At 38.6% G+C, this 27086-nt stretch overlaps 1 protein-coding gene across 1 annotated transcript in view; it reads right to left on the reverse strand.

The window, feature by feature from the left end:
- Nucleotides 1-27086, reverse strand: part of LOC141808505 (tomoregulin-2-like) — a 122558-nt gene that overhangs the window by 50604 nt on the left and 44868 nt on the right. Inside the window, exons 3-4 of the mRNA XM_074695140.1 lie at nucleotides 23459-23588; nucleotides 9967-9993 (exon numbers count right to left, since the gene is read on the reverse strand). Of these exons, the coding sequence (XP_074551241.1) occupies nucleotides 9967-9993; nucleotides 23459-23588 (157 nt within the window). The remainder of the gene's footprint in view (nucleotides 1-9966; nucleotides 9994-23458; nucleotides 23589-27086) is intronic.

Here is a 27086-nt window from a genome sequence, read left to right on the forward strand (position 1 = left end):
AGAAACCAGACAGTGGGCTGAAGAGGAGGTTGAGATCTGCCAAATACCAGAGGAGGACAGTGGTTGAATTAAGTTTAGAGATGACACTTTCTCAACCAAAAACAGTAAATATAGGACTTTAAGGTCCTACATGGCATTCGCTGTCCTACATCTGTTTTACTACCAGAGACACAGTGGAAAGGCTATGGTGGAACGGGAGCTGACTGAATAAAGGCAGAGTTTTATTCTTTATTTTTTGTGCAGCATGAGCTCTATGCCCTCTCATGACCCAGTAAAGCATGCACAATAATTTTTTACATTACCTTGGCTCTATAGAGAAAAATGAACATGTTAACAGTCTGATACAGAATAAACCAATAAACTTAAACTGACAAGCTTTTTCACTTTATTCACACAAACTGTACAGGAGGTACTGGGATTTGCAATGCAACTCTTGGTAACACGACTTGAGGCCCATCTCAACTCTAAATCTTACTAAGTTGACTTAAGATTAGGGTTGAGTTAGCATTTTCAATATGGCAAACACCATGGTCAATCTTAAAAAATCTACTTTAAAAACAAACAAACAAACAAACAAACAAACAAAAAATTATATATACATACATATATATATATATATATATATATATATATATATATATATATATATATATATATATATATATATATATATATATATATATATATATAATCTATTTAATCAAAGAGTAGAAACTGTTGAAACATCCTAGACAAACCCTCTGCACCAGGAGCAGTGAAGTGTTTCTAGAAGAACGGCAGCTTCAGTGAAGTTCAGACCTTTCAGCAAGACTGCAAACCATATCTGCCCCTCAGCTTTCACCTGCCTATTAGTGTGGAACATATTGGCAAGATAGGCTGTGTGTTTATGTGTGTGTGTATGTGTGTGTGTGAGAGAGAGAGAGAGAGAGAGAGAGAGAGAGAGAGAGAGAAAGAGAAAGAGAGAGAGAGAGCGACACACACACACACACACACACACACACACACACACACACACACACACACACACACACGCACACACACACGCACACACACGCACACACACACAAAGAGACCGTTTGTGTGTGCAAGTAAGACATGCATCATAGAATGGCCAAATAGGACACTCACACTCACAAACACACGGGTGGGCTGGCGGTGGCGAGCCTTATCGCTTTGCCACAAAGTGGGAGATTAGATTACTCACTTCCCTAAACCTCTAACTTGGTTACCATGGCAATAGCTGTGTGACTGGAGCAGCAGCTCCGTCATTGTGGAGGCTGCTCAAGCAGAAACGAACAGAGGGAACAATCCCTGGGGGAACCAGAGGTCAGTCGGTTGTTTTACCTTGGTTCCTTATGGTGTGGTTGTTCTCTGGTCCTGACCGAATTAGAACTTAGAGGAGCACACTCTCAGCTCAGGGAATTAATTATTACATATTTGGTGGCTGATCTGTTCTAGGAGCTCCCTGCCTTTTCACATGCTTGCTTGGAAAACCAAAGCCTGGGGCAGGGAGAGTACACACCCCCATCCAGGCAGGCAAAACAGAATGCTCATTTTGATATTTTCCAAAAAAGATGTGTATATGTAACCAGCTAAGCTGTCAGCTGATTTGGGTGATGATAAGAGCAGCAATAATGGGCTGAGCTTTTCATGGCTGGCCTGAACTAATGCTAAACTGAATTTCTTTCCAAAGTCAAAGTAGGCAAATGAGGCCATGAAATGTGCTTCAGCATCTATTTCCTGTGCTCACAGAGATCCTTCTTCATTATTCTTCCCAATTGCTAATACCAGACCCCTCACTGCAGCATTGTGTTTTTTTGAGTATGCAGTGCCAGAATATTTGAAAAGTCAATAAAATAATAGTGTTGAGTGCTACCTCATATAATCTTTTTTGCGCATTGCTGCATACCAACCAGTGGAGATCAATCCAAATTGAATTCATAATTGGGCCACAGTGGAGCCTCGCCCTTAATTCAAATTAATGAAGTGCTTGCAGATCCATAGTGTTGTGCGTCTGATCATTAGATTAATTACCTCAATCGGGCTATTGTATTTCAATTAAGATGAGTGCAGTGTTTATCTTTTCATTAGTCAACACTCAGAAAAGTAAACCTAAAATAAAGAGAGGACACAAGGAATACAAATCTTCTGCTACTATCCCTTTAGGGGTCCCGTTGTATCATTATCAACAGCAGGAGGACAGCAAAGTGATTTAAATGTTCTTGATGGTAATGAAGGACAAGTGCTTGAAGAGCATCAATCCAAACAAAGCCACATAAACAGAGACAAAGAAAACACAGATAAAAACACAGAGAGAATGCCCCGTGGATACAAACATTTAAACAGCAGACTGTCTTGATGCTCTGTGCCTGACACTAAAGACTGAAAATGGAGTCAATTTTTTACCACTCACAGTGAAAAATGGCTCTGATAAGTTACAGGACAGGGTTTTAACCTTGACGGAGCACTTAATTTAGATAAGAGTTACCCTTCGAAACCGCGGTGAAATTAGGTCACTTTAATGCTGATAGCTCACAGAGCATGACGGACTTTAAATCTGCGACTTTGAGGCTGGAGGAAGGACTGTCCTGCTGCCTTCTCACCACTCTCTACTTGGGGCCAATTTGAGTCCACTAGAGCTTCTCTACTTTTTCACTAAAGACATGTTTAAAATTGAATTGAATAAGCCACAGAGAAAGCTGAGAGCAGACGTACTTTAGGCCTTTCAAAAAGAGAGTGAATAATCGCAGTTATTGGTTTGTAAATGAATCATTTTATAGAGTGGAATCTCAAGTGATGCATTTGTTACATTTTTATTTTCCCAATCTAAGATTCCAATCCCCTGTTCGATATTTAGTTGATCTAGAAATACTTTCAGCCCCCTTATCTTGGCTCTTTGTAAAATACTACATCATTAACAAGCATACTCCTGGTGCAGATCGCCTGTTGTGATAACTGAATGTCAAATGAAATATTTATAAGACTTGTGAGACTTGTGTTATTGGTGTTCATTGATGATGTTTAAACTCCCAGAATCAAAAGAGACAAAGTTGACTCTTGGAGTGTGCACAATAACTATTAATTTCTAGTGATGATGCTACATAATTTCATGCAAGCTGCTGTTGCAACTGTTGCTATTTTGTCTATCATATGGAGAAAAATATAGAAGGTAGGATTTCTATTTCTTTTCTGAGTGTGCCAGCAGATCAGATTTCCCTACGGACACTTTAAAATATATCGGATCTTATTATCTTACCCACAGCGGCAATGAAATATAGCTTTAAAAAGCCACAAACAAATTGGTTCCAATTATTTTAAACACATGCAGATGTGGGTTCATCAATTCAGTTGATGTGATCTTTATATATCAATGTAATAAGACATCATTGCTCCTGACGTTCTCTATGTATCAACACTGTGGTTGCTCTGGTAAAAGCTTTGTTTGAGCACCTATAGTACATTTTTTTATTGGTTCTGTTGTCAGATGGATATGATTCTCTCATCGAGGCCTGCAGACTGTTTTGCAAAGGTACTGTTACTGATATGGGATGTAAAAACTGAACAGAGCTCCTGCCTGCCCTTCCCTATCACCAATGGGAGCAGAAAGTGTATTTATCCTCACTGCACATCTCCTGTGGGACTTCAAATACAGAAATAAATGATACAATAAGTTGGAATAGAGACCACTTAAAGATGTCAGGGTGTAAAACACATTTTAACATTCTCATTGAATGTGCTGGACCAGCTGACTCAGCCTTCATCAAAGACGTGCTTGAAGCACCTGACAAAAATAATAATTGAATTACTTTCATCTCCCAGGACTTTTTTTTCCACATGATACTATAAAACCTCACATTTTGGACCGCAGCTTGTATCTTTCTTTCCTTACAATGAGCAATACTGTTTCCCAGAGCTGCTGGCATGGCTGCAGACTCTGGCATAGTTGTGTTTAAAAATACACTTTTTGAAGGCCCTGCTTGTTCTTTGTCCTTGTGTGATCATGTGAGAGCAATTCAATTTCTCTAGCGTACAATTTGATTTGGACAAATGTCTGATTCTGACTAACAGGGCCATGTGACCACATCTGTCCTCGGGGGGCTTCTCCCTGCACCACTGACTTGTGGTTTTACTCACTGTCTTGCACACAAAGTGAGACACTCCAATGAGCATAAATGCATACATGCTCGTGCCAGGAGTAGCCTGCAGCCTGCATACACACACATACACACACGCGCGCACGCACTTTGACTTCACAGCCAATGAAACTGGCAACAAGCCAGAAGAGCACAGTTTTATGTGTGTGGATTTATCATTGGCCATTAAAATACATTTGATTTTTACCAGTATGCCTCTTCATGCTAGTTTCCTCAACAGGAGTCTGACCCTTCTTTTACAACCACTTTCTTTAACCTTCTCCCCTGCCCATAAAACACCAGCTTCTCTCCTCCCTCCACCTGCTCTTTCCTTCCCATCTCTCCGACTGTATCTCCCCATCTAGTTTGACCTCTGCTTTGGTTCTATCTTTATAGGGTATGTGTGCCTCTTCTCCTCCTGTCCTTGCACTCCTCTTTCCCCCCTCACTCTTCCACTGCACAAATACCCTCTCTGACCCTGAGCTATTTTTTCCTAATTGTCTCTTTTCCTCCTGAATGATCGATTCGTCACATTTATCTGACAGTGGAGAATAAAGACCGTTCTCAGGCCTATACTTTAAGCACCCAGAGGTCTCAAAAGGTGAGCATTCGTAATAAGCAGCTTCCAGGGGTTATACAGAGAAAATGCTTCTTCCGTGTTTAGAGGACAACAGACATTTTTAACTGATGTAATGAAGCTCCACTTTTCCCCGCTTCACCTGCCTGATGCTTCATTTGTCTCTCTCAAAGCTCTTCAGTGAGCCTCCGCTGAGGGCTTTTAGCTGCTTGTGAAAAAGACTGAAATGATCTGCGATGCCTCTTCATGACCTACAAAAGCAAAGGAGACCCCATGCAGCAGAACTGATGACTCCAGTGTTGTAACTTTGAATGCCTGAAAACACTGCAAGGGGTTAGATGGTGGACCAGATGACTGACAGCAGGCCAGAGAAACGTTGTTGCTTTCTTTTCTTCACAGCAAATATTGACACAGAGTGATTCATTTGTCTGTGAAATGGAAGAAGGATGAGTTTGATATTTTGGATGCAAACTACAAAGAGATGAAAGACATCACCTTGTCTCTAAGGGTACCAAAATGTACAAAAAGCTCTTTCAGGAGTGTTAGGTTTTTGGCGAAAAAAAATTGTTGCATGCAGAGTGTGTAGATTTAAACATTGATGGAAATTTCTTTATAAAAGTGTTCTGTAGTGATAAACATTTAAAATCCTGTCCATCTGCTTTTTTGTACTTTCAGATTGATCTTATTAAGCCTAAGGTGTTCATGTTTACTATACTTTCTGGTACAGTATAACACTCAATAAGTCCTTTGCTGTACAAAGTTTATGTTTTATACAATTTGAAGTTTTCAAATTTGGGATTACAGTTGAGTACTTTAAATTCCTGAGGAACCACACCTAAAAGACTGACTTAAAATACTGACCACACCCATTTTGAGGGGATTTAAAACTAGATTTACTAGTTTTCTAAAAAAGCTACTTGAAACCTGCTCTGAGCTTGTTACTGCACATATTTCATTTTTTCCTGATAGTAAGTAACTACCCCGAAATCCTTTCAAAAAGCTTCAAAGAAACCTTTTTCGCCCTGCAGTTATTGATCTGAGTCAATAAAGTGACAGGATGAACAGCTCTGTTAATGTCAAAAACAAACTAGAATTTCAGCCTTTTCTCTTTTATAGTTATAAAGAAATCACAATTCTTAATACAAGCATACTCCTGGTACAGATTGCCTGTTGTGATAACTGAATGTCAAATGAAATATTTATAAGACTTGTGAGACTTGTGTCATTGGAGTTTTCATCTTCAGTGTTTAGGCTTCCAGAACTTAAAAGAGACAAAGTTGACTCATCTATTTCTCTTCTGAGAGTGCAGTCAAAAAGCTGAATTTGAGATAAAAGAGGCAGTAAAAGTTCTATTATCTCTGGTTACTTAAGAATACTACTTGCTCATACGAAGGTCCTTCTATTTCTTCCATATTTGTTCTCTAAAAAATATAACTTGTTCACTTTTTTTTCCTTTCTGGCCACCTTAAGTCTCTGTGAACACTCTTGGCTCTGCATCTATCTGCTAAAACCCAGATGAGACAAAATCTGATGGAAAATCTGATGGAAAATGTTCAAACACTCATCTGAGTCTTAATCTGTTATCAGTATTACAAGGACGAGAGTTACAAGTTATTATGCCCTCAGCTTCGTCTCCCAGGCTACTCACAGGCTGCCTGACTTACAGGGTTGTTTGCTGAAAATAATCCAGGAAGACAAAAGCTACTCTGGTAGAATAAACAGAATCATGTTTTTTTTTTCTTCATTTTTTCTTTTTTTCTTTTCTAGTTTTCTGAAATGGCATTAAGTTAAAAAGCAGTGATTTTTTGTTCTTTGTTTGAACAGGTGAATGCAAGTTTCTCTGTTAATGGCAGTAATTAAGCCTCAAGAATTAACCCAAAGAATAAAGAGCAGCGGATGGTGTTAAAACTCTGTTCAGCAGGCACACTGGGTGTAAAATTTGTGTTTCTTTTTGTTTCGTTCCCCTTATGTCCCTTATCGCTGTCTGCCCTCTGTCTCAGCCTCCATTTCACAAACCCTCGCCTTCTGTTTTCTCAGTTCTCTTATCTATTTTGCGACTTTCCTCAGGCCATTTCTTTGTCTACTACCACAGCTTCTCCTCTCCCTCTCTCACTCTCTGGTTGACCTAGCACCAGTTTCATTTCCGCTCGTTCATCCGTCTGTCCATCGCCTTTTTTTAGGGAACTAATCTCTTTTCCAATCTCTTTTTCTCATATATGCTTGGTGAGCTTCCATGCATGGGAGTTAATGAAGGAACTGCATGGGTAAACACACAGGAGGACAGATAGAGAGGGACCAGAGTAAATATATGCATGTGTTCAAACATGCACTGACAGATGAGTTTGACTTCTGACTGTGTGCGGTCTGCGCTGACTTTACAGCTGAGGCTTGTTGCTCAATTAGGCAACAAATTGGAGTTTTTGGTTTTATTAATCAGCGAAAGGTTTTACATGATTAGTTACTCACACAAAAGTTATTCATTAAACTCACAGCCTTAAGCTCTACCAGCGCTTATTAAATATTACCCAGACGCTTACTCTCAAACGTCTGCACGAAACAGTCACTTTTAAATCTTTCATTTAGCCCTGTGTATAAGAAGAAACTGTTGCACTCACAAATCCAGGATGAGAGAGCAGAGGGACCAGTTTCCCTGAACATATGTAGTAGGAACTTAGTTTGATTGCATTTTGAAAGAAGCTTTGGCAGTTTGTTCAATAGGGGTGAGCACAGAGGAAGTGTGCTTGTTCTGTGTCACTAGATTTACATTTTTTAACTCTAGTGACAAAAGAAAAACCTTGTTCGCTTTACACAGTTTGAGATTAAGAGTTCTACAAGAACACCACAGATATTATTGTATTTTGTTTTTAAAAACTTGTATCATGTATCTGTAAACACACTTTCTTATTCATATTCATATTTTTTCTTTCATTCACATTCATATTTATTCTTTTTCTTGTATCTCTAAACATAATCCCTCATTCATATTCATATGTGTTCTTTTTTTCTTGTTTGTTTTAGATAAATATTTCTTATTCATCCATAATTCTTTGTGATGATGATAATGTTATTCTGAACAGTCTGCTCTGGTTCATTACACTTACCCATTGTTAATATGTTCACTTATTTAGTCTGCTACAGTTTATCCCATTTCATCTTATCTTTCTGTATTATTGTTAACGTCCATCCATCCATCCATCCATCCATCCATCCATCCATCCATCCATCCATCCATCCATCCATTTTCTTAACCACTTATCCTGTTTAGGGTCGTGGGTGGCTGGAGCCTATCCCAGCTGTCATTGGGCGAGAGGCAGGGTACACCCTGGACTGGTTGCCAGCCAATCGCAGGACATAACGTTTATTAGCGGCAGAGAATAGCTATTAATATTTACACTGCATGCAAGGATGTAGCGTGTAACAAGAGTTGAGAGTATATAATCTAAAAAGACCAAAGCATATAACACAGGGCATCCTGGGTTTTGCTGAAACTGTGGTGGAAAACTTGCATGTTTGTATGTTTACGAGAGAACTTATGGCAATCAGGGATGTTTTCCATAGCAGCTTTCTTTTTCATAGTAAAATATTTCCCATGAAAATTATCAGGTTTATAAATCGCTCAAAAAATTTTTTAACACTCAGATAGTGCTGCATTTTGAAGGTCTTTATCTGGGTTATATTGCTTCTATAAAAGAGAAGAGTGAAGAAAAGTTATTGCAGGCCCTCTTGACAGCCAGCAAAAAGTCCTTCACTCGAAAATGGCTCAGAAGTTGACCTACAATCTAAGGATTCAAAAAGACAAATTTTATCTCATATGGAATAAGTGGATTGAATTTGATACCCTATTAAGAGCAGACTTTGTCTGACCCCACTATCAGTCATTCTTCTTCAACCTCCTAAGAGACACAACATAAATGTAAACTTCCTTTGTTCATTTGTACATAGTTATTCATTTATATGAGTGATGTAACATATGTGGATTTTATATGGAGATTTACACACATTGAAATTATAAACAGCAAAAATGAATATGTACAACGAAAAATATTTGAAAAGACCAGAAAAGGATTTATATAAGATATTCTTCATTACATAGTAATGAAAATGTCTTTTCAAAAAAAAAAAAAAAAGAGTTATAAAAAAAGAATATGACCAGGTTTGTTGCTCAAGCAAAAAAAACATCTTATTTAGTTGCTGTAGCAGTGCACAAAAGTTCATGTGGATCTTATTAACCCTTTTTCTTTCATGTAGGTGAAACTTTTTCAGGCATTGGAGTGAAATTTGAAATTGAAGATAGCATTCATACAATATAATGATGACGTTGCTGCAGAAATCATGTGCATTCGTAAAGCAAAAACTCTAAAAAAGCCTCTGCTTCTCTGATTCCATGTAACTCCAACACTTACTTTTCTCGATGATCTGTTTTTATATCCACCAATATTTTGGGCTCTTTAGCCGCTACTCCATTATGCTCACCCACTCGCCAGTATCCTGGGATCCCTGGTTAAGTGTTGGGCAGGTAGTGTACACAGGATGTTTCAGAGTCTTTTGCTAAAAACAGCTGCCTGCTGCGTTTTAAAAAAAGCTTCACTAGAGAGGTGAGTGAGCCAGCACAGGAAGGTTGCAGGTCATATAACTCAAACCCTCAAAAAGGTAACTTTAGACTGGCCTGTACAGAGGCACTCCTTTTAAAGCTCTGTATGAGGATGCCAACAAGTTCACAACAGTCCACAAGCACTGTCAGCAAATAGATGAACCACTTCATCCGTCAGATACCAAGATGGATACAAACTCATACTGTGGGGAAAAAAAACTGCTGCTGAGTGAAAGAAAAAAGAAAACATAAGCTAATAACTTAGAAAACTTGCAACCCTACAACTTTACCCTCTAATTAAAATACAGCGACTTCTGGGTTCAGGAAATCCAAATGTTGCAGCCATTACACCAAACCAAGGGCCTCACAACTAAAGACACCTGATAACAAATTTTAAATGTAGCCACAATAATAAATACCTATAAATACTGTGAGAAAACTTGAAACAAATTATTTTTGAGTTTTCTAGGCTGTGTTAAGAGTTTGATGCTTAGAAATAACTGGTGTCGGGTCAAAAAATTTAACTTGCCTTTGAGTTCACGTGTGTAATTGTAAATGTGCTTCCGGGCTGCAAACATAGTTCTATTGCATAACAAGTAAAAAATACTGAACAGCAGCACAAATGGAGTCTGAAATAAGAAGGAGGAGAAGGTGAGTAATCTTACCATCGTCTCCTGATCCTGAGCCGGCATCTGCGGAGGAGAGCAAACACAGTTATTAACCAGAGGCTCACACACACAGACTTAAAGCAGAATAAGCGTGTCTCTGCATATGTAAGTGTGTGTCTGGGGCAATGTGAATATCAGCATAAGAGTGCATGTGTGTGTGAGTAGCACTCTGTTATCTTGCTGTTTTTTTTGAGCGAGACGAGATCCCTCCAAAGATGGTGCAGAAAGTGATGGTGAGAGTCAGATTTGCAAAGGAAAACAGAAATGAGATGATACCAGATGCCCCAGGGCTTTGGGTATCACACATTCTCTATTTTTTTAGCATTACATGGACGATAACGCCCCCAGCTGAGGATTTTCACATGGTAAGATTACAAAGGCACCATCGATCTTGTGTTTTGAGTCGTCAGTATTTTCGTATGTGGATGACTCTGTGCTGTTCTTTGTGGAGCTCCCTCAATGCGCCTGTTTGCTGAATTGGTTAACAATACGGCTGTGAAAGGGATACTGATGAGCACTTCGAAGAACAGGCACCGCGTAACTCGAGCCGTGGCATAAAGCGATCTGCTAAAAAGCCTCAGGCCAGACACCAGACGCAGGGCCTCAGAGGACTGCAGGGAGATAATAGCTCAGATCCATATGAATACCCATGTGAGACGGCTTTATAGGGTTTATATGAAGAGGGGCACACACTGGCTGTATTATTGAGACCATCACAGCCTTAAAACACATGGAGTCTGACCAAAAGGCTGTCCTGATACTTTAATGGCATGAGCTTCGTTCAATAAAATACATTTCTGACGGGATAAAAACACATCTCGAGTGGGACGATTCCTCAAGGTCAGTGCAGCAGATGGTCAGAAGTGCTAATGGAAAGTAAATCTCAAAGCAAGCAGTCGCAATCTGAGTACAGTCAGAGGGATGGAACCAAATCCAATCTGACACCCTTGACATGACAATGTTTGATTTCCAAGTTTATGCGGTTTTCATCCCTTTTTCTATTCTTTTGTTGTCATAATTATGTAAAACAATCACAGACACAGACTTTATGATTGATCTCATCATTTAAATTATTCTCTGTATTTCAGCAACCAAGACATTTGAATAAATACTGGATGTTTGATCATGATTTATTCAATTCAAGCAATATGTAGATGTCTTAAAAAAATTTACAGACAGCAATAAAGACTCCACATCCAGATCTGTCAAATTTCTTTCATCACATCAGAACAACATCAAGAGACTAATCCTTCTCCACCAGATTACTTCTAATTCCACGAGCTGGACAGCTGTTAAAGATTTATAAGACATGACTCCTCTGATAACTCTGACAAAACTTGGAAGCATTAATGGTTGTTGGTGGATTTAACTTGAAAGCCCCCAAAAAACAACCAATCCATCTGCAAATGAGATAAACACACCGAGTGATTCACCTGTTTCCATATTTGTACATTCAACTAAAGACAGATTATCTTGAGACCTTACCCTGTGTACAAAGTTGTATTTATTTATCTTTTTTTTTCAACTCAAATTTCTATCTTTTTGCATTATGGTTATTTTTCTACTTGTTACATGACTACTGATACTTTATCAGTAAATTCAGTAAGGAGGAGGAGGAGCAACAACAGACACTTGATCTATTGTCTCTGACTGTTGTCCTGTTTAAACTACGCCAAAGACTTTCTTTAACATTATGGACGAAGAAGTTAATTACTCTTTTCTTTCAAATAAAATGATCCAAAAATGGATCGATACAAATTAGTGTTAGTAAAACACTCAGTTCTCCAAACTTCAGTGATACTTGTGATAAACTATTTTTACTAAATGAATATTTCTTTCCAAATTCTTGAAATTAAAAGGACCTATATCAACAGATAAACATAAGAGTTATCATTCAACTCATTTGCCGAGGTCATACCTTCAAGAGGAATATCACACGTATTCACAGGCTGAGATTCATTCAGGCTGAAGCCTTCTGTCTGCGAACCACCAGCATTATTTTCCTCCTCAAGGTTAATGGTTGGTCATAGCCTTTTATATAGGAAGGGAATTATTCTCCACAACCAAGACAAGTATCTGTAATCTCACAATGCACTGAACAAAACCCCCCACTTCAACTAAACTAGCTTCCAGAGAGCCTGAAGCTGTAAATGCTTTTGACCCAGGTGAAGACCATGTTAAGTCAGCCGACCAATGAGGAGACTCTCCATCCAAACAGCCAAAGATTCAATTATTTCACCACAGCTGCAAAAGCTGAAAGCCAGGATGGACTTCACTCACTTTTTGCTTCCCACATCAGCTGCTAGGTCTACTGCTTACAGAGAACTCAATAGTAAGATACCACTAAGAAGGGAGGCAGGAACATAAGGGTACTTCAGCAAAGGGATGTAATGTTGAAATATCTTTCTCAGGTGAGTAATGTAGTGACTAAGTTACTAATGGATGTACTTTTGATATGAAAAACCTAGTAACTGAAAGATTACAGTAACTAGACATGCACCCATCCTTACATATGAAACTGATCCTATACCTCTCCTGGAAGGTCTGATTATAGACAGTATATAGAGTGGACAGCATGGCTTCACCATTTATCATTGTCTGCGCAGTAGAGACGATGAGGGATTCTGGGAGAATCTGAGTGGAGCTGGGTGACAACAATAATATATACATATTTTTTCTTTCGAGTGTCTAATCACTTCTTGACTCTACCTCCCGACATATTTTACAATCCTTGAAAAAAATACACAAGAATGGTAGCTGTAAATCATTGTTAAACTTTACGTTAAACCTAGTTTTTAACCTTGTATAACTAATGAAAACGAAACTTTTCAGGAAAAAGAGGACCTGACTACAAGGCAGCCAAATGATATCTTCAAATCACCACAACAATCGGACGTGAGAAACATTTCTACGAGGAGTATACATTTTTTAAAGTTTGACCACAGCCCATCTGGAATGGCTGGAAAGCCGCATCTTTTAACATGTACTGCAGCCAGTCACCAGGGGGAGCAGTTCATGTGGAGACCTCACTTTGAGCCGAGTAAGCGGACGTCCATTTTTTTTTACAGTCTGTGGGTCTGACAGCCAGCCATTGTTGCTTTTTGCTCTCAGACCTAAAACTCAGGACACTTTATTGGTTGCTTAAGTTAAAACATAATGGTTTTATTGTTTCACAACTATTGTTCAATGCTTTTTAATAAAATTAGATTGGAACATTGAAGGTATATGCTGTCAGTAATCAAAAAAATAAAAATTGGTGTCAGCAGGTCAGGTGATCAGCCAGAAAATTGTGATCGGTGCACCCCTAATAGTAACACTTCTTCTTTATCATATGCTTAACGCCTTTACTGCCATCACCCCAGTTCACAGACTCTTCTGCAGATGGAGTTGGTGTGTTAGTGTCTGTGGTGTCTGGGTTTCAGGAGCTGAATGCAGAGCACATCAGTGCAGCAAACTAGACTGGAAATAAGGATTGTGATAGCTTTGGCTCTTGTACAAGATGAGAAAGCTGTTTGCTGAGGAGTTACTTTGTTTGAAATAAGAGTTGCCCATAAAGATTTTAAACTGATTCACTAACTGAAACAAGAGGTTTGAATTACTGTTGAGGGACAAAAAACCTTCGTCAGACTGAAGAGCCGTGTTAAATAGAGTTGAGATAGGCCAACAGGGGCCTTCTACAATCTGTAAACAATACACCTTTTTATCAAACACTGTTACGATCATTACACTTCTCCCCACAGTCCTTGCAGGCGCTGCTAGGTATGCAGCACTCAGAAAAAATACTGCTGCAAAATGAGAAGCAGATATTTAGCAATAGTGTTTGATTTCTAAAGTTCAGACTCAAATGTTTTACCATTTATTAATTTGATCAGAGGCTTCTGGAAGGAAACAGAGGTATCTGTTTAGTAGTTCCATTACAAAACTGTGAGAATATCTTCATTCTGGTCAAAACCCTGAAACAACAGTGATTCATTCTCAACCATGTATTCTGTATCAAATTACTTTCACCCTGTGGAAGACAGAGACGGTGGAATCAACAAGAAAATACAAAATAAGTTTTGTTGTATAACAAAGAAAGAGCTGTTGTTAACAAGTTAACTTCACAGGGCATCTTGGAAGATGAAATAAAATCTCTGAACACAACTTTTGCAGAAAGTTCTCACCTCTGTCTCACCTCTTTTTAAACCTTCTGCATTCCTCTGACCTTGGAGCATGTGGGACACTAAATGTGCAGTGTTTCATGAAAAAGGCTTAGCTTGAAGGATCAGGCAGGAGTCAGGAGGGGTTCACGGGAGATCAATAAAAACCTTTAGTATCTGAACAAGGGCACAGGTTCGAGGAGAGAAGACTGGCATTGGAAAATAGAACAAAATGGCCAGGGAGCCAGGCATGGGCTTACTTTTCTGACTCTTGTCTGCCAAATGAAGGCTCACAAAGAGGTGAAACCAGGCAATTTAGCTTTTTGAGGCTCTGAAGGTAGCAGAAGAGGAGCTAGAGTGGAAAAAAAATGGTAACCTCCATTGAAAATAGATGATTGAAGTGGTTTTTCTGTGTTCCAGGTTGATTGATTAGAAGAGGAGAGAAGTGGGGAAAAAGGAGAGTGAAACGCTAGTGGGGAACTGTGTGGGGCTCAGAAGAGGCTTTGCTGCATTTCACACAGATTGCACACGCGATCCTTCATGCCTGGAGTTTACTGCATGAAGTCAAGTGCTAACTGCTGGGAAAGTCAGAGTCAAGGAAAACTGTGGTTTTTGGTCAGGTCGATGCAAAAAAAAAAGGCAAAATGTATCAAACTGCTGCACCCTGTTTGTTGTCTATGTGTGTGCCCGAAAGACTCAAACTGTTCATCCATTAAAAAACACATTTTTGTGCCGTGGTGTCAAGTATCTTGCTAACAGTGCAGAAGAAATAATTGACACTGCCTTGCTAGCTGCTGCAGCATGAAGCTGTGTGGAAATCTACACACTCTTTGTCAAGACATCAAGTATTATTACTTTGTATCCATTTATGGGAAAGTATAATACCCCCTTTTAATTTGTTGCAGTGTGTTTTAATTCAATACAACATGTAATGTCTGGTCCTGCTTACTCTGTTCATGTGATTTTTTTTGTCTCAAAACAATTTTAAGTCTTTCAAACAAAGCTCATATTCTATGGGTTATCCTTTACTCGTAGAAGTTTCTGTTGAACAGATTGCCTGTGACATTATTCTGCAGGCAGCTAGTTCCTCAGAATTCTCAAGAAATTTCTAACCCCTGAGAAGAAATGCATACACAGTACACAGAGAACATAGCTCCCTAACACAAGCAATCTGCAGATTTTTACATCACAGTTTTTCAAAGCACAGCTGTGAAATCCGATTTTTCAAATCGGAATTAAATTCCCCCTGAACTACTCACTGTAGAGACTAAACGAGATGTCTGGGGATATGAAGAGCAAGTTTTGCACCTTTGAACTTCTGTTCCGCCAAGGCATAATTTGATAGGAACATTTTCAGCTCAGTAGGAAACATGGGTTTTTAATCTGCTGGCCACAGGGGTTGGTGGGATCCCATGATTCAGCAAGAATCTTAACTATCTTACTGGCACAAATAGCTCTCTGCATTGAACAGAGATCCCTATTTGAATCTCTGAATTGGTGGACCCTCCAGCCATCAGTATATCACACTGTAATTTGACAGAACTGCTGAGGTTTCCTCCCTGATCGCCATTAGAAAGTGCTTGAAAGTTCCTACCAGCAAGGTTTCACAAAGAATTATGTCCATATTAGACCATACGACACAGCGTGATTTATGTTCGGTCGAAACCTTAAAGTGCCAATGTCGGAGCAGGTATAAGAGTAGAAAAATCAGGATATGGAGGTGATGGTAGTGAAATGACTCGTAATTAAATTAGCATTTTTATTAACTGCAACCATGTTCTCTTCTTGACTGTATCTGTCCTATTAATGTCATACTTAGATCTTCTCTGGGCGCTGGATGATTGCAGGGTTTTTGTGGAATCACCCTGCAAAAATATAAGAGGCTGCTCTAATCTGAAATGTCCTTGAGGAAGCCCTTAAATCCCCTCTAGGACACATCCATGGCTCAGTTGGACCTCTGACCCCCAAGAGGAGGCAAGCAAAAAGAAAATCTCCCCTTTAATTTCTTTTTAGGTTCTTTTAACTTGTAGAGCTTGAAATATTTATCAATAATAAGACATGGGTTTATAGGGAATTGCTGTCATATTGAAGACTCCTCCTGTACTTAATCTGAGATTTTAGTGACACCATTACTTTGATAGTAATTTAGCCCTGGGTCCACTGATTACCCAGAGTGTGCTTCTTAAATCATCATCCAAACATATGGCTCCTGTCGTCTCTCAGTGCTCAGGGATCGCACAGAGAGGAAATGGTGATTAAACATGTCATCAACATTTTAACAACGTGTCAATTAAACCCTCTTCCACCTTCCTGTTTAATGACTTCCTGGAAGTTACAATGTTCACTTTGGGAACTCAGAGGGAAATTGCTTTGTTAGCACTTGCTGTAGCCTAACACTCTCTCCTCTGGGAGAAAAAGACTGTGTGGTTTGTTTCACTTGGCTAAGCTAATGCTTAACTACTCCTCGCTGTGCTGGGCTAGCGTTTGATGTAATAGGAAAGTGGTACCATCCTGTGCTCATCAGCTTTTACTGGCCTTGTACCTCTGAGAGCTCTCCCTGTTATCGACTTTTAAATCAGAACTTCCTTATCTGGCGGTGACACAGAGGTAATAAAGACTGGAATGGACTGGGACTAAAAAAGGAGGTGTAAATTTGCTTCTTCATCTGACAGATGTTACCTCAGAAAAGTCAATAAATGGCTCAAATACCCCACTTTGTAAGATGTCACAAATCTAAACCTCTACGGTATAATGTTGTGCATGGTTCTCTGCAGAGTATAATACAACACAAAAGGCTTTTCCTTGGGGACAAAAACAGAAGGCTATGATATGAAATCGTGTTTGCCTATGCCTCAGTGCTGTCACTTAGCATGAAACTGGCACCTCAGCAGGCCTCCTGTTTACTGTTTGGACTGACAGAAGTCTCAAACGTCTGGCCCCTTGGCCTGCGCACCGTTTAAGAGGGTTAATGAGAGCACGTGGCACTGAGCAGTCAGGTGGCAGCTTGGATCGGTAAACATGGATGGAGGAGGGGGATCCTGCAGGTCCGGCATACAGTACATATTTGAAGAGAGCTGGTACCACAGTGCACTCATGCAATGACTCATATAAGAGTGAAAAATCTATGCGCGAATAACTAACACGCTCATTATAAAAATGATGATGAATCTGCAAACAATATCATTTTTAATACTCCCAACTGTATTTTCAAAACATAATCAAATATAAACATTCCTCAACATAAACATAAACATAACCAAAGGAGATGAGAAAGTCACAAAGGGAAGCAATCGGTTGTGGCAAACAAGACCAACAGCAAAAACACTGACTGTTTATAAATAAAATTTTTAACGCAATTACATCTTCAAACAGCAAATCTTCACACTGAGTGGCATATGACTGTTAGAAAGGAACGAGGGTATGATCATTTTTAGAAAATGTGTCCTTGGCATGCACAGAACAGAAGCCCCACAGGGGGCAGAAAATAGACACGAACTGAATGCTCCTCACAGCAGCTTTAACAGTTACTAACATGTGGTCCACTTTACGAGGTCAAATAATGCATTTTTGTTATTTTTTACAACTTATTATGTGGCCAAGATGATTAGTTCATATAGATATGTTAAACATTTAATATTAAAAGTGCAAATATCAAAGTAAACAAAGGAGAAAGTTGACATTTATAAAGTGTACAGACGGTTCTGTGATCTGATTAAAACCCACTGACTAAAACTGGATGGACTTTTCTGTGTACTTTAAAATAGCAGGACAGGCTGCTTTTATTTTTTTTCAAACCATTAATATGAAGAGTGAGGAGTCAAAGTTATGCTATGAGCACTACACCTACATTCCAGTGTAAAAGATATTGGTTTCCTAATGTTTTTCTCCCCAGAGTAGAACGAAGTATCAGCAGAGGCAGGCTGACATATATCCATTACACTGTGTACTTTTGGTGCTAATGGGATTTTGGAAGGTGGAAAAGAGGACAGGGAGGCAGAAAGTAAACCAGAGGAGAGAGGTTTTATGACAGTACATGTGCAGCCTGGGTAAACTACTTTTGACGCTCGTGTTCCTCACTGTGAGTTTCTCCTATCATTGGTATTTCAGATATTCTACCCTTTTCCATTGCTGCGCTCATTTGAAGTTATGCTAGCTGAGAGTATCAACTTAAAAGGCTAAGCGGTGAAGAAAGCAGGGAGGAAACACTTTAGAAGAAGCTGCCTGCCCTACTTTTCCACATGAGAGGTTTGTGTGTAACACTCGGTTATGTAAGAAAGCTCCCACACAGCAATCTCATGTGTTTAACTTTTAAATCAAAAGCTAGCATTCAGAACTCCTCCTTTAGATAACATATTATTAGGGTCTTTCGTAACTTTGGATTGGCTCTATTTATAATGGATTTGCACATCTATGACAGCCTGAATGAAAAAAATAAGCAGCTGCCATTGATAAACCATTTTATGACAGCATCTGTTTTAGTGAGAGAAATGAAAAGTCAAAGGTGTTTCTTCTTTTTTTTTTTTTGTAACATAGATTATTTGTCATTTTTGTTCTTAAACCATCATTTCTGTGCTGAAGGCTAACCATCTTTTAGAAGAGCTGTTTACAATCTATGAAAAAAACCTGATAATATTCACATTAGTGAGCAGTTGTTGGAACTAGAAAAGGACTCAGAGAGCACAGACCTCTGCAGAGCATGTTGTGATTGTCACGCAACACTTAAGTCCTACTTTAATGTTATACTCCCTTTCAGCAGACTGTCTGCTACAATTAGGTGTTAGTTGCAAGTTTGTACGGTAATTTATTACCTGACAGCGTTAAAAATTATAATGAGCCAGTACACATTTCATATTCTGGATTTTAGTACCCAGAATATAAGCAGGATCAGGATCATACTTTTACACCTGTCAGAAATTATGCCAACCTTGACTTATATTATATTTACACGTATGGTTAAACAGCCCACTCTCACAATGATAAACAATCCTTTAAAAAAATCCTGGATCCAGACAGTGATCCAGTTTACCTCTAAAATTTAATCACTTCTTACTTATCCCATTTTGAACATTTCCTGAAAATTTCATCAAGATCCGTTTGTTACTTTTTCAGTTATGTTGTTCACAGACAAACAAACAGAAAGACAAACACTCCCAAAAACATTACCTCCTTGGCGGAGGCAACCAGGACTAACTTCATGGTTTAATGATGTTGTGATAGTATCACCAACTTAACAGTCACCTGATGCAAGCACTAAAGAAAAAAAATATCCCGCATCAGGTGATAATACCAGGATAGAACCATCAGTACACTCTGTTGTCAAGTCTGTGCGCGTATGACAGAAATAAATGCATGACTAGCTATGGTTATTATGCCTTTTAAGCTTTATTGTGAGAGCATTTGAGCTGTGTTCTAGCTGAGAGTGCCAAATTATGAAAAAAATGAAAAGAATATATATATATATATATATATATATATATATATATATATATATTTATAAAATTTTACGAGATTTATTAAGTATCCTTGAAGTTTACAGCAGTTTATCCTCAAGTTGCACTTTCACCTTTACACATATTCTTTTTACTCCTTATATTGTAAATTTTTTAAGACTCATATCTTCCTGGCTGTGTTTCCTTATAGCACAGACTTTGACAGCATAAGAACAATTATAGACTTCTCCTACCTCTGTAATTTGGATGTTCTTTAGTCACATACAAATTATAGGAGCTGATCTAATTAGCCATATAGCAACACAGTTTAGGCCACAGCAGAAAGTTCCACTGCTATTGAGCTTCAAAAAAGAAAAGCAGCTGGTATCGAGGCTCCAACAATGGAAGATCAATAAAAGAGTTATGATGGTAATAAAAAGCTATTCGATTAAAAAATCACAGCAATGCCACCATTGTACTGCACAACTCTGTTAAACATACATGGTGCCTTCCAGAGTACATACAACAGACACAGGATCAAGATCACAAATGAATCATTTGCAACTAAACATACAATTGGTGGAGACATGTCTTTGCCAAATTACTCTTTCTAGTAACATTATGAATAAATGTTGAACACAGACTTACTGCAGTACATAGTCGACCTGATTCATACATGAGGTTCTTTTCCTCACATTTAAAAAACCCTAACCAGAGATTACAACTCAACAGTAAGCCATGAAGGCTTAATTCAGTGATTCAAGAGTAGGAGAGAAGAGACTGTTCCCTCTGTTCCTGTGACCAAACACCCCTGTCACTGCATCATTACAATGAGTAACAAGAAGACCCTACATCATTAGGACAAACCTAGACACTGATTATCCATCCATAGAAGCGTTTTGATGCAAACCACAGATACTCACTCTGCACTTTTGTACATTCACCCAGCCCAATTTATTCTCATCCCAGGATCCCAGCTATTGATATTTTCTAAAAGCTTCTGTGGAAACATTTGTGTATCTAGATTAAACACCAAGGGCCTCAATGAAGTGTCTACTTGACACCTTAAAAATGGGAATAGAAGTCAACTCTATCCATCCTTGTAGCTCTTGTCATTGCATAAATGTGGTGTTTCATTCACTCCTAATGCTTTATCTGTGAATTTAACCAAGACAGTGATTATGCAAAGCAACTCACTGATACAAAAATAGTTTTTGGATGAGGGGCTTGGTTCATAGCGTGCCTACAGTGATCTGTTTATCAGAAGACTGCCCCACAAAAACACCCTTATTCGAATCCTGCATTAAGATCTTAAAAAGTCCTTCTTGTGGCATGAAAGAAAGGAGTCTTTATCCTTTTTCTCCTTCCATGGCTACACAAAGCCGTGTCACACAGTGTGGCTTACGCTGTCACATGTCTTAAGACGGACCTCACAAACAACCCACAGATAAGCAATTTGAAGAAAAGCCGAGCATTTCATGTGACTGCCTACTGGCACACAGACACCGCTTCTCTTACCGCACTAACATTTCCACCTCAATCTCCACATGTTCTCTGAGCCGAACCTAGTCCATTCGAGGGCCTTTTAATGGACCTCTGCCAGCTGCCTGTCACTGAGGGTAACTGAGTCAGACACTACTCAACTCAAGCTACCACCTTAGCTTGTGCTGTGATTCACATGTTGGCTCCCAGAACAGCAAGTGGATTCACTCATTCATAACTAAGCACATTATACAGAACATGACTCACTAATTGGTAGGTTCAGAAGGATTTCCTTTGTGGGCATCAGGGTTGTTTTTTGCTGAAGTATATCCTCATCTACTTGGATTTGTCATCACAGGATTAAACACATTACACAGACCAAACCTAATTACACATGTTCTAATGAAATAAAGACCAGATGGGGGAGAAATCACCCCCTGCTTCTGCGGGAGTATAAATGGATCATACTGGATTACATTAATCATTTGATTAGACTGATTATTTCCATCAGGTTGGTCATTTTCATTATGACTGTCCTAAGCTTCCGTCATGGCAGTAAACAAGAGAATGTCCAGAGTTTAGCAAAATGACAGATATTTATAACGGTCAGTGCTTGCGCACAGTCATCACTATAGACATGTACATTTAACGACTGTTTCATTTTACTACTGCCTTTAAAGTGAATTAATAAAACAGTTACAAACTTTTATGACCAAGAACCTTTAACTTTATAGCACTGTGTGCCCAAAGTAGCACTTCTCTTCTCCACAACTCCTATAACAAGGTAGCTGACCTTTTCTCATAGAAGTCGCCCACTCAGCAGCTTAGACACAAAACTCCATCTGCAAACTGTAATTCCCATTAGCCTATGTTAGGTTATTATACACACAGGGTTCAGGGGTTTGGGAGGTTATGGTCCTATTTGCAGCGGCTACTTGTTTGACTCCAGGACACAACCATTTGCTGCCGCTAAAAGGCTAAATAAAAGAGAAGACAAACAGAGCATTTTGTAGTCTCTGTTTTCTCTCGTCACACAAGTATTGTGTAGGAAGCGTATAATAGCCCAATACACCAATTCCTTCACAATATGACATGGAAGCACATATTTATGTCAATAAATTGACTGTCAGCAGTCTGCAACATGCAAAAATGACTTTTTTTCAAACTCACTTTATCTGATTGGGAAAATTCAAAATAAACTGAAAATAGATCATTGGAAAATTCTAGATGAAATCAATAGACCAGGATGATTTATAAGACTTTTAAGATTCTGTAGTCTGAATTATAGATTTGTTAAAATGCTGAGGAAGGCTGCCATCCTAAAATACTTCTAGCATGACTTAAACCTTTCCTGTAACTGTCAGTTGAATTTTATCAGTAAGGGATTTAGTCAAATTACACTCTATGAAAACTAGAATACCTTTAGATAAAAATAACTATTTAATGAATCTGCTTTGTCGGATCATATTCATATATCTAAAGTACTTTGTCTTCTCTTTTGATGAAGTTAAAGCAGTGAGCATTCCCTTTGTCTTTTTTCATACCCTAGTTCTAAAACATGTAGCATGAATTTCTTTAATAAAATGTAAGTGCCTCCTCTGGATCCCCTACAGAACTACTTTAAGTGTTCTTTGAAGAAGATAAAAGACTACAAAATGTCGACATAATGCAGAAAAAAAGAAACTGATGAAACAGCCATCAAGTTGATGTGTGATTCAGTCATTCGATTTTCTGCTTTGTTGAGCATGCCTCTTGGCAACATTGTTACAGTTACTACCTATGACAATTTGGAAAGTATTTTTAATTCATACATTTTGACACACTCTTAAAATATTACATAATAAAAGGTCACAGCTGCCAAGCTCCCTTTTACTTTCCGTCTACCACGCTAATTTTAAACCAGCTGTGTAATTAACTTGTTTAACACTGTACATTTCCCAACATGCCTCTGGGCCAGTGCTAGCTTCATATTCTTCTGAGGACATTGTTTGCATATGATGAAATCATTGTCTGTTTAATGAAAATATATGTCACTGTCATTGTAGCTGCCCTTGTTGCACCAAACTTGGGGAAATTACATCATCTGTCACCTCTAGCGATTTCGTCATTTTGTAGTTCCTCTGAGGTAACGCATCTGTGTAATAAATAAATCACATCCACAGGACACATTTGCATGTATAAATGATATTTCAGCAGGAAGTGTTTTCTTGTATGTACAATTTGAAAATTGTATTAACATGTAAAAGAGGTTTGTGTTTGCAGCACCCTCTTTGTATCATCTGTATGCTGACTAACAGCTTTCAAGGAATTTGTTCTGCTTGTGTGAATAGTTAGTGTGTATTTGCACGAGTATTTAAATATCATTCCTTCAGTGTTTGTGTGTGTGATTGTATATTTGTACATACACCTATGCAGGTGAAATAATGTAAATGTACATACCAGCAGGACAGGCTCCTTCTGACACGATAAGTACTTCAGACTGCTGCTTGCATGCATCCCTGCGCAAGTAGCACTCATTCTGGTAGTTCTGATTGTTGGAGCCACACACGGGGGCATAGTCACTGTTGCACTGCAGACAGAAGAAGGAAACACAGGTAAGACAGCATGACATGGTAGTGTTTTAATAAGATCATCAGGAAACTTGTGTTTGGTAAAATTAAGTGTTTAGACTGGCATGATCCCACTAAAAATGGCTTAGTATTACAAAATACTCAAGTAGGAATGGGTAGCTTTGAAACGATACGGGTAATGATGCCTGGTACCTGGCAGTTGGTATCGTACTCAACGGTACCATTTTTCGATACTTTTGTGTGTGTTTATGTGGTAATAAATGTATATATATCCACTAATAAAATCTCAAAGTTTTTCAATTCAACATATTTATTCTTCAATATAGAACCTTGAAATGCTGTGTTGATTTCCACCATGGAAAATCACCTACTTTTCCACTCTCTCACAGTCACAAGGATGTGTTAGGTACCTACACATGGTACCTTTCGATTTTACGTGAATCAGTACTAGGTACCACAGATAGAATTCGGTCGGTACCTATAAAATTACATAATTCGGTACCCATATCTAGACTCAAGAGATGAGGTCATATTCGCAGTGGGGTGTTAGGACTTTTTCTAATTGGGGCGAACCACTCTCAACACTGACCCATGCTTGAGTAGCAGGAAAAACCATCATTTACCTACCATTACTGTCTCCACTAATAATATCTTGTTTGATAACTAACATTACAGTGCTATACAGTTATACCAAGAACTAATAAACAAAGAAAAAATAGTTGAAAATCTCAATTTAAAGGACTCTGCTGCTTTTGCCAGATAAATAAAAAAAGAGTGGTAGCCACAGTATGACATGCATTCTTCAATCAAAACATACAAAATAAAAGGATTCCCTTTCCCTGTAACCCTACATGTCTGTAAAACCTGGTAAACGGTTATTATCAGTCTTTTCTATCTTCTCTATAGGTGCAGAATGTTGGTACAATGCTCATATAAAGGAATGAGTTTCATACTTTAGAAATTCAAATTCAACTTTTGTTGGGTAGAGTTGAGTTTTTACTGCTGATATATCAAAGTTATCAATCATATAAGGGTACTCAGGCAAGTCCAGGCATTTTTAAAGTTATCTTCCCTGATGCTTTTTTAGAATCACTTTATGAAATTCTTTCAAGGAATTCTTCGGCCCTATAAACACAACTTAAAATCATGAAGTAAAACCTGATTATGAAAAAAATGTGTATAGTAGTTTTAGAAAAAGGGAAGTTGAAATGAAAAATAAAAGGCTAATTGAAATACACACCACTCGTTTTCAACCTTTGAAGAGCGCTGCACTTAGAGGATATAAGAAAGTCATTTTGTTTGAATCCATAAAGCTTTCATTTCTCTCATGCACTTGGAGAAATCCTCCCACTTTATTTAGCTGAATGCCGGGGCAAGAGTGTGTTGTGGAAAATAAAACAGAAACAAACTGAGTGAGTTTGGAGTTACACAAAAAGGTCCCTGTTGTTCCAAATCCTTTTATTACAGACACCAGCTGTGTTTTTTTAGAGCAGCAATATTTTGATGTTCAAACTCAGAGCTGAGAGAAAAATAAATATTCAGTCCAGGGGAATTATTACCATATTAAAATTAAAAAGTCTACTGACACAAAGTAAAATGAAGAGATGATAATAACAGGGTAGTCAGACTGTCAAGGATTATACTTGTGTTTTGGTTTTAGCAAATATACTAGAGACAAACTAATAGTAACTGACTAGTTACTCCACTTTTTCACTCACATCCTGAGTGGGAAAGAAGAGTAACTATCTGTCCTGCAATCCAGCCAGCAGCAGCAGAGCTGGTGAAAAAAATCTCTAAACTGCTCATTGCTAAAAACTTAAACCACAAGTGGCAATGATAATACAGACAGTGTTAAAGATTGTGAAATTTGTCTCATTAATTTTTAAGGTGTATCTACTGCAAAGTTCTGAGCAGAAGGAGAGCTGGATAACAACAAGAAATGCCAACATGGATATTCCTGCATGAGTCCCATACACGATATCGGTTATTACCTTCAGCCAAAAAGTTCAGTTTCTGTATGACTTGAACTGAAGGCAGGCTAATTACAGAACTTGTCAGTTGGAAATTAAGGTTTAATGTTAATTTGTCTGCATTAGTAACCCCTTACTTCTTTTGTGACTGTTGGCATTTATATATTTATCAATACCAATTTGAAGTGTGGCCATAAAAAGAATATTACTAGACTTATCCATGTGCTTATCCTTGGCCTCATTTGTGTCAGAACCACATCGAAAAACCCTGAAAATAAACTTTCTCATTGAGCTGAGTCATAGTATCTAAGTGTAGTTATTTCCACTTCTGTTGACTTTTCATTAGTTTGAATTTCCCATGATTCAGTGATTTCTTAGATTTTTACAACCAAGATCTTCTACCCTTCTTTTTATTGGGTCATGTTCCTGCTGCATATATCTCCAGAAAAGTAGCCATGCCTCTTCAGCTGCTTTGCTCTGTTGTTGCTCCACTGGAGCAGAAGAAGGTTAAGTGACTTGCTCAAGGGCACTGAGCACAATAGCTGCGAAGTTAGAGAGCATTACTCATTCATTTCTCTGCAGGGTTTGTTGGCTTCAGAGAAATTCCAGATTTTTCAGATGACTGATGGAACCAGCCTCAGCCCCTGTACAGGAAATATATTCATCTGATTTGATATTGATTCTCCTGCTACACCGCTGGAATAACAAATGTGATTATTCAATAGAGAAATATTCCCCATGTCTCTCTGAGAAGAAGGAAAGCCTGTCAGAGGGTCTGCAGAAGCAGGCGCTCCGTGGTCACAGCCCACAACTTGATAAAGTTTTAAAGTGCTGAAAAGTATGCAGTGTGTGACACCACAAGGACAAGGGGCTTGTTTGAGAGCCCCCAGAGGAGCGGGCTAAGGAGCTCATGGCTTTTCGTCTCCTCTTCTGTTTGCCTCTTAGTCCCCAATGGATTGACCTGGAATCTGTGCTCTCTGGGCACAATCATCCGTCTGTGCCCTTGCAGAACACTACCAGGCTCTCACTGAGAAAGGTGAGTACATGGGGGCACTACTCCATGTATGAGACATTGACAACGCAAATCTTTTATCTGACGTGGGTTGATTCTGCAAAATCAACCTACAGCTGCACCTGTATGCTTAGCTGAAACTTATGTAACATTGTAATTCTGTCTGACATAGAGAAAATGCCACTTATACGTTGCCATAAGAGCTGTCTGGAGTTTGGTTTTTAAGTGAACTGTGCTGTTCAAAAGTTGGTAGATACTGCAGCAGGTTAAGGACCAAGCAGTGTGGGGATAGAAACAAATATAAATAAATTTCCCCTTAAATTTGGACCAAAATTAGGGATGCAGGATATATCGGTATCGGTTAATGTTGGTCTTTTTTTTTTTTTTTTTTTAACATATCCGTATCAGCTGGTATGTAAAAGTGGGCCAATATTTACTCATTAGCTTCCAGCCATTTTCAGAGCATTTTGAATTATCTTCCAAGACCCAAAAAATATTTTTTTTCCATGTCTATG

Source organism: Halichoeres trimaculatus, unplaced genomic scaffold (assembly GCF_033239565.1).
Source record: "Halichoeres trimaculatus isolate MK-OKI-2021-1 unplaced genomic scaffold, fHalTri1.1 fHalTri1_scaffold_19, whole genome shotgun sequence".
NCBI classification, from domain to species: domain Eukaryota; kingdom Metazoa; phylum Chordata; class Actinopteri; order Labriformes; family Labridae; genus Halichoeres; species Halichoeres trimaculatus.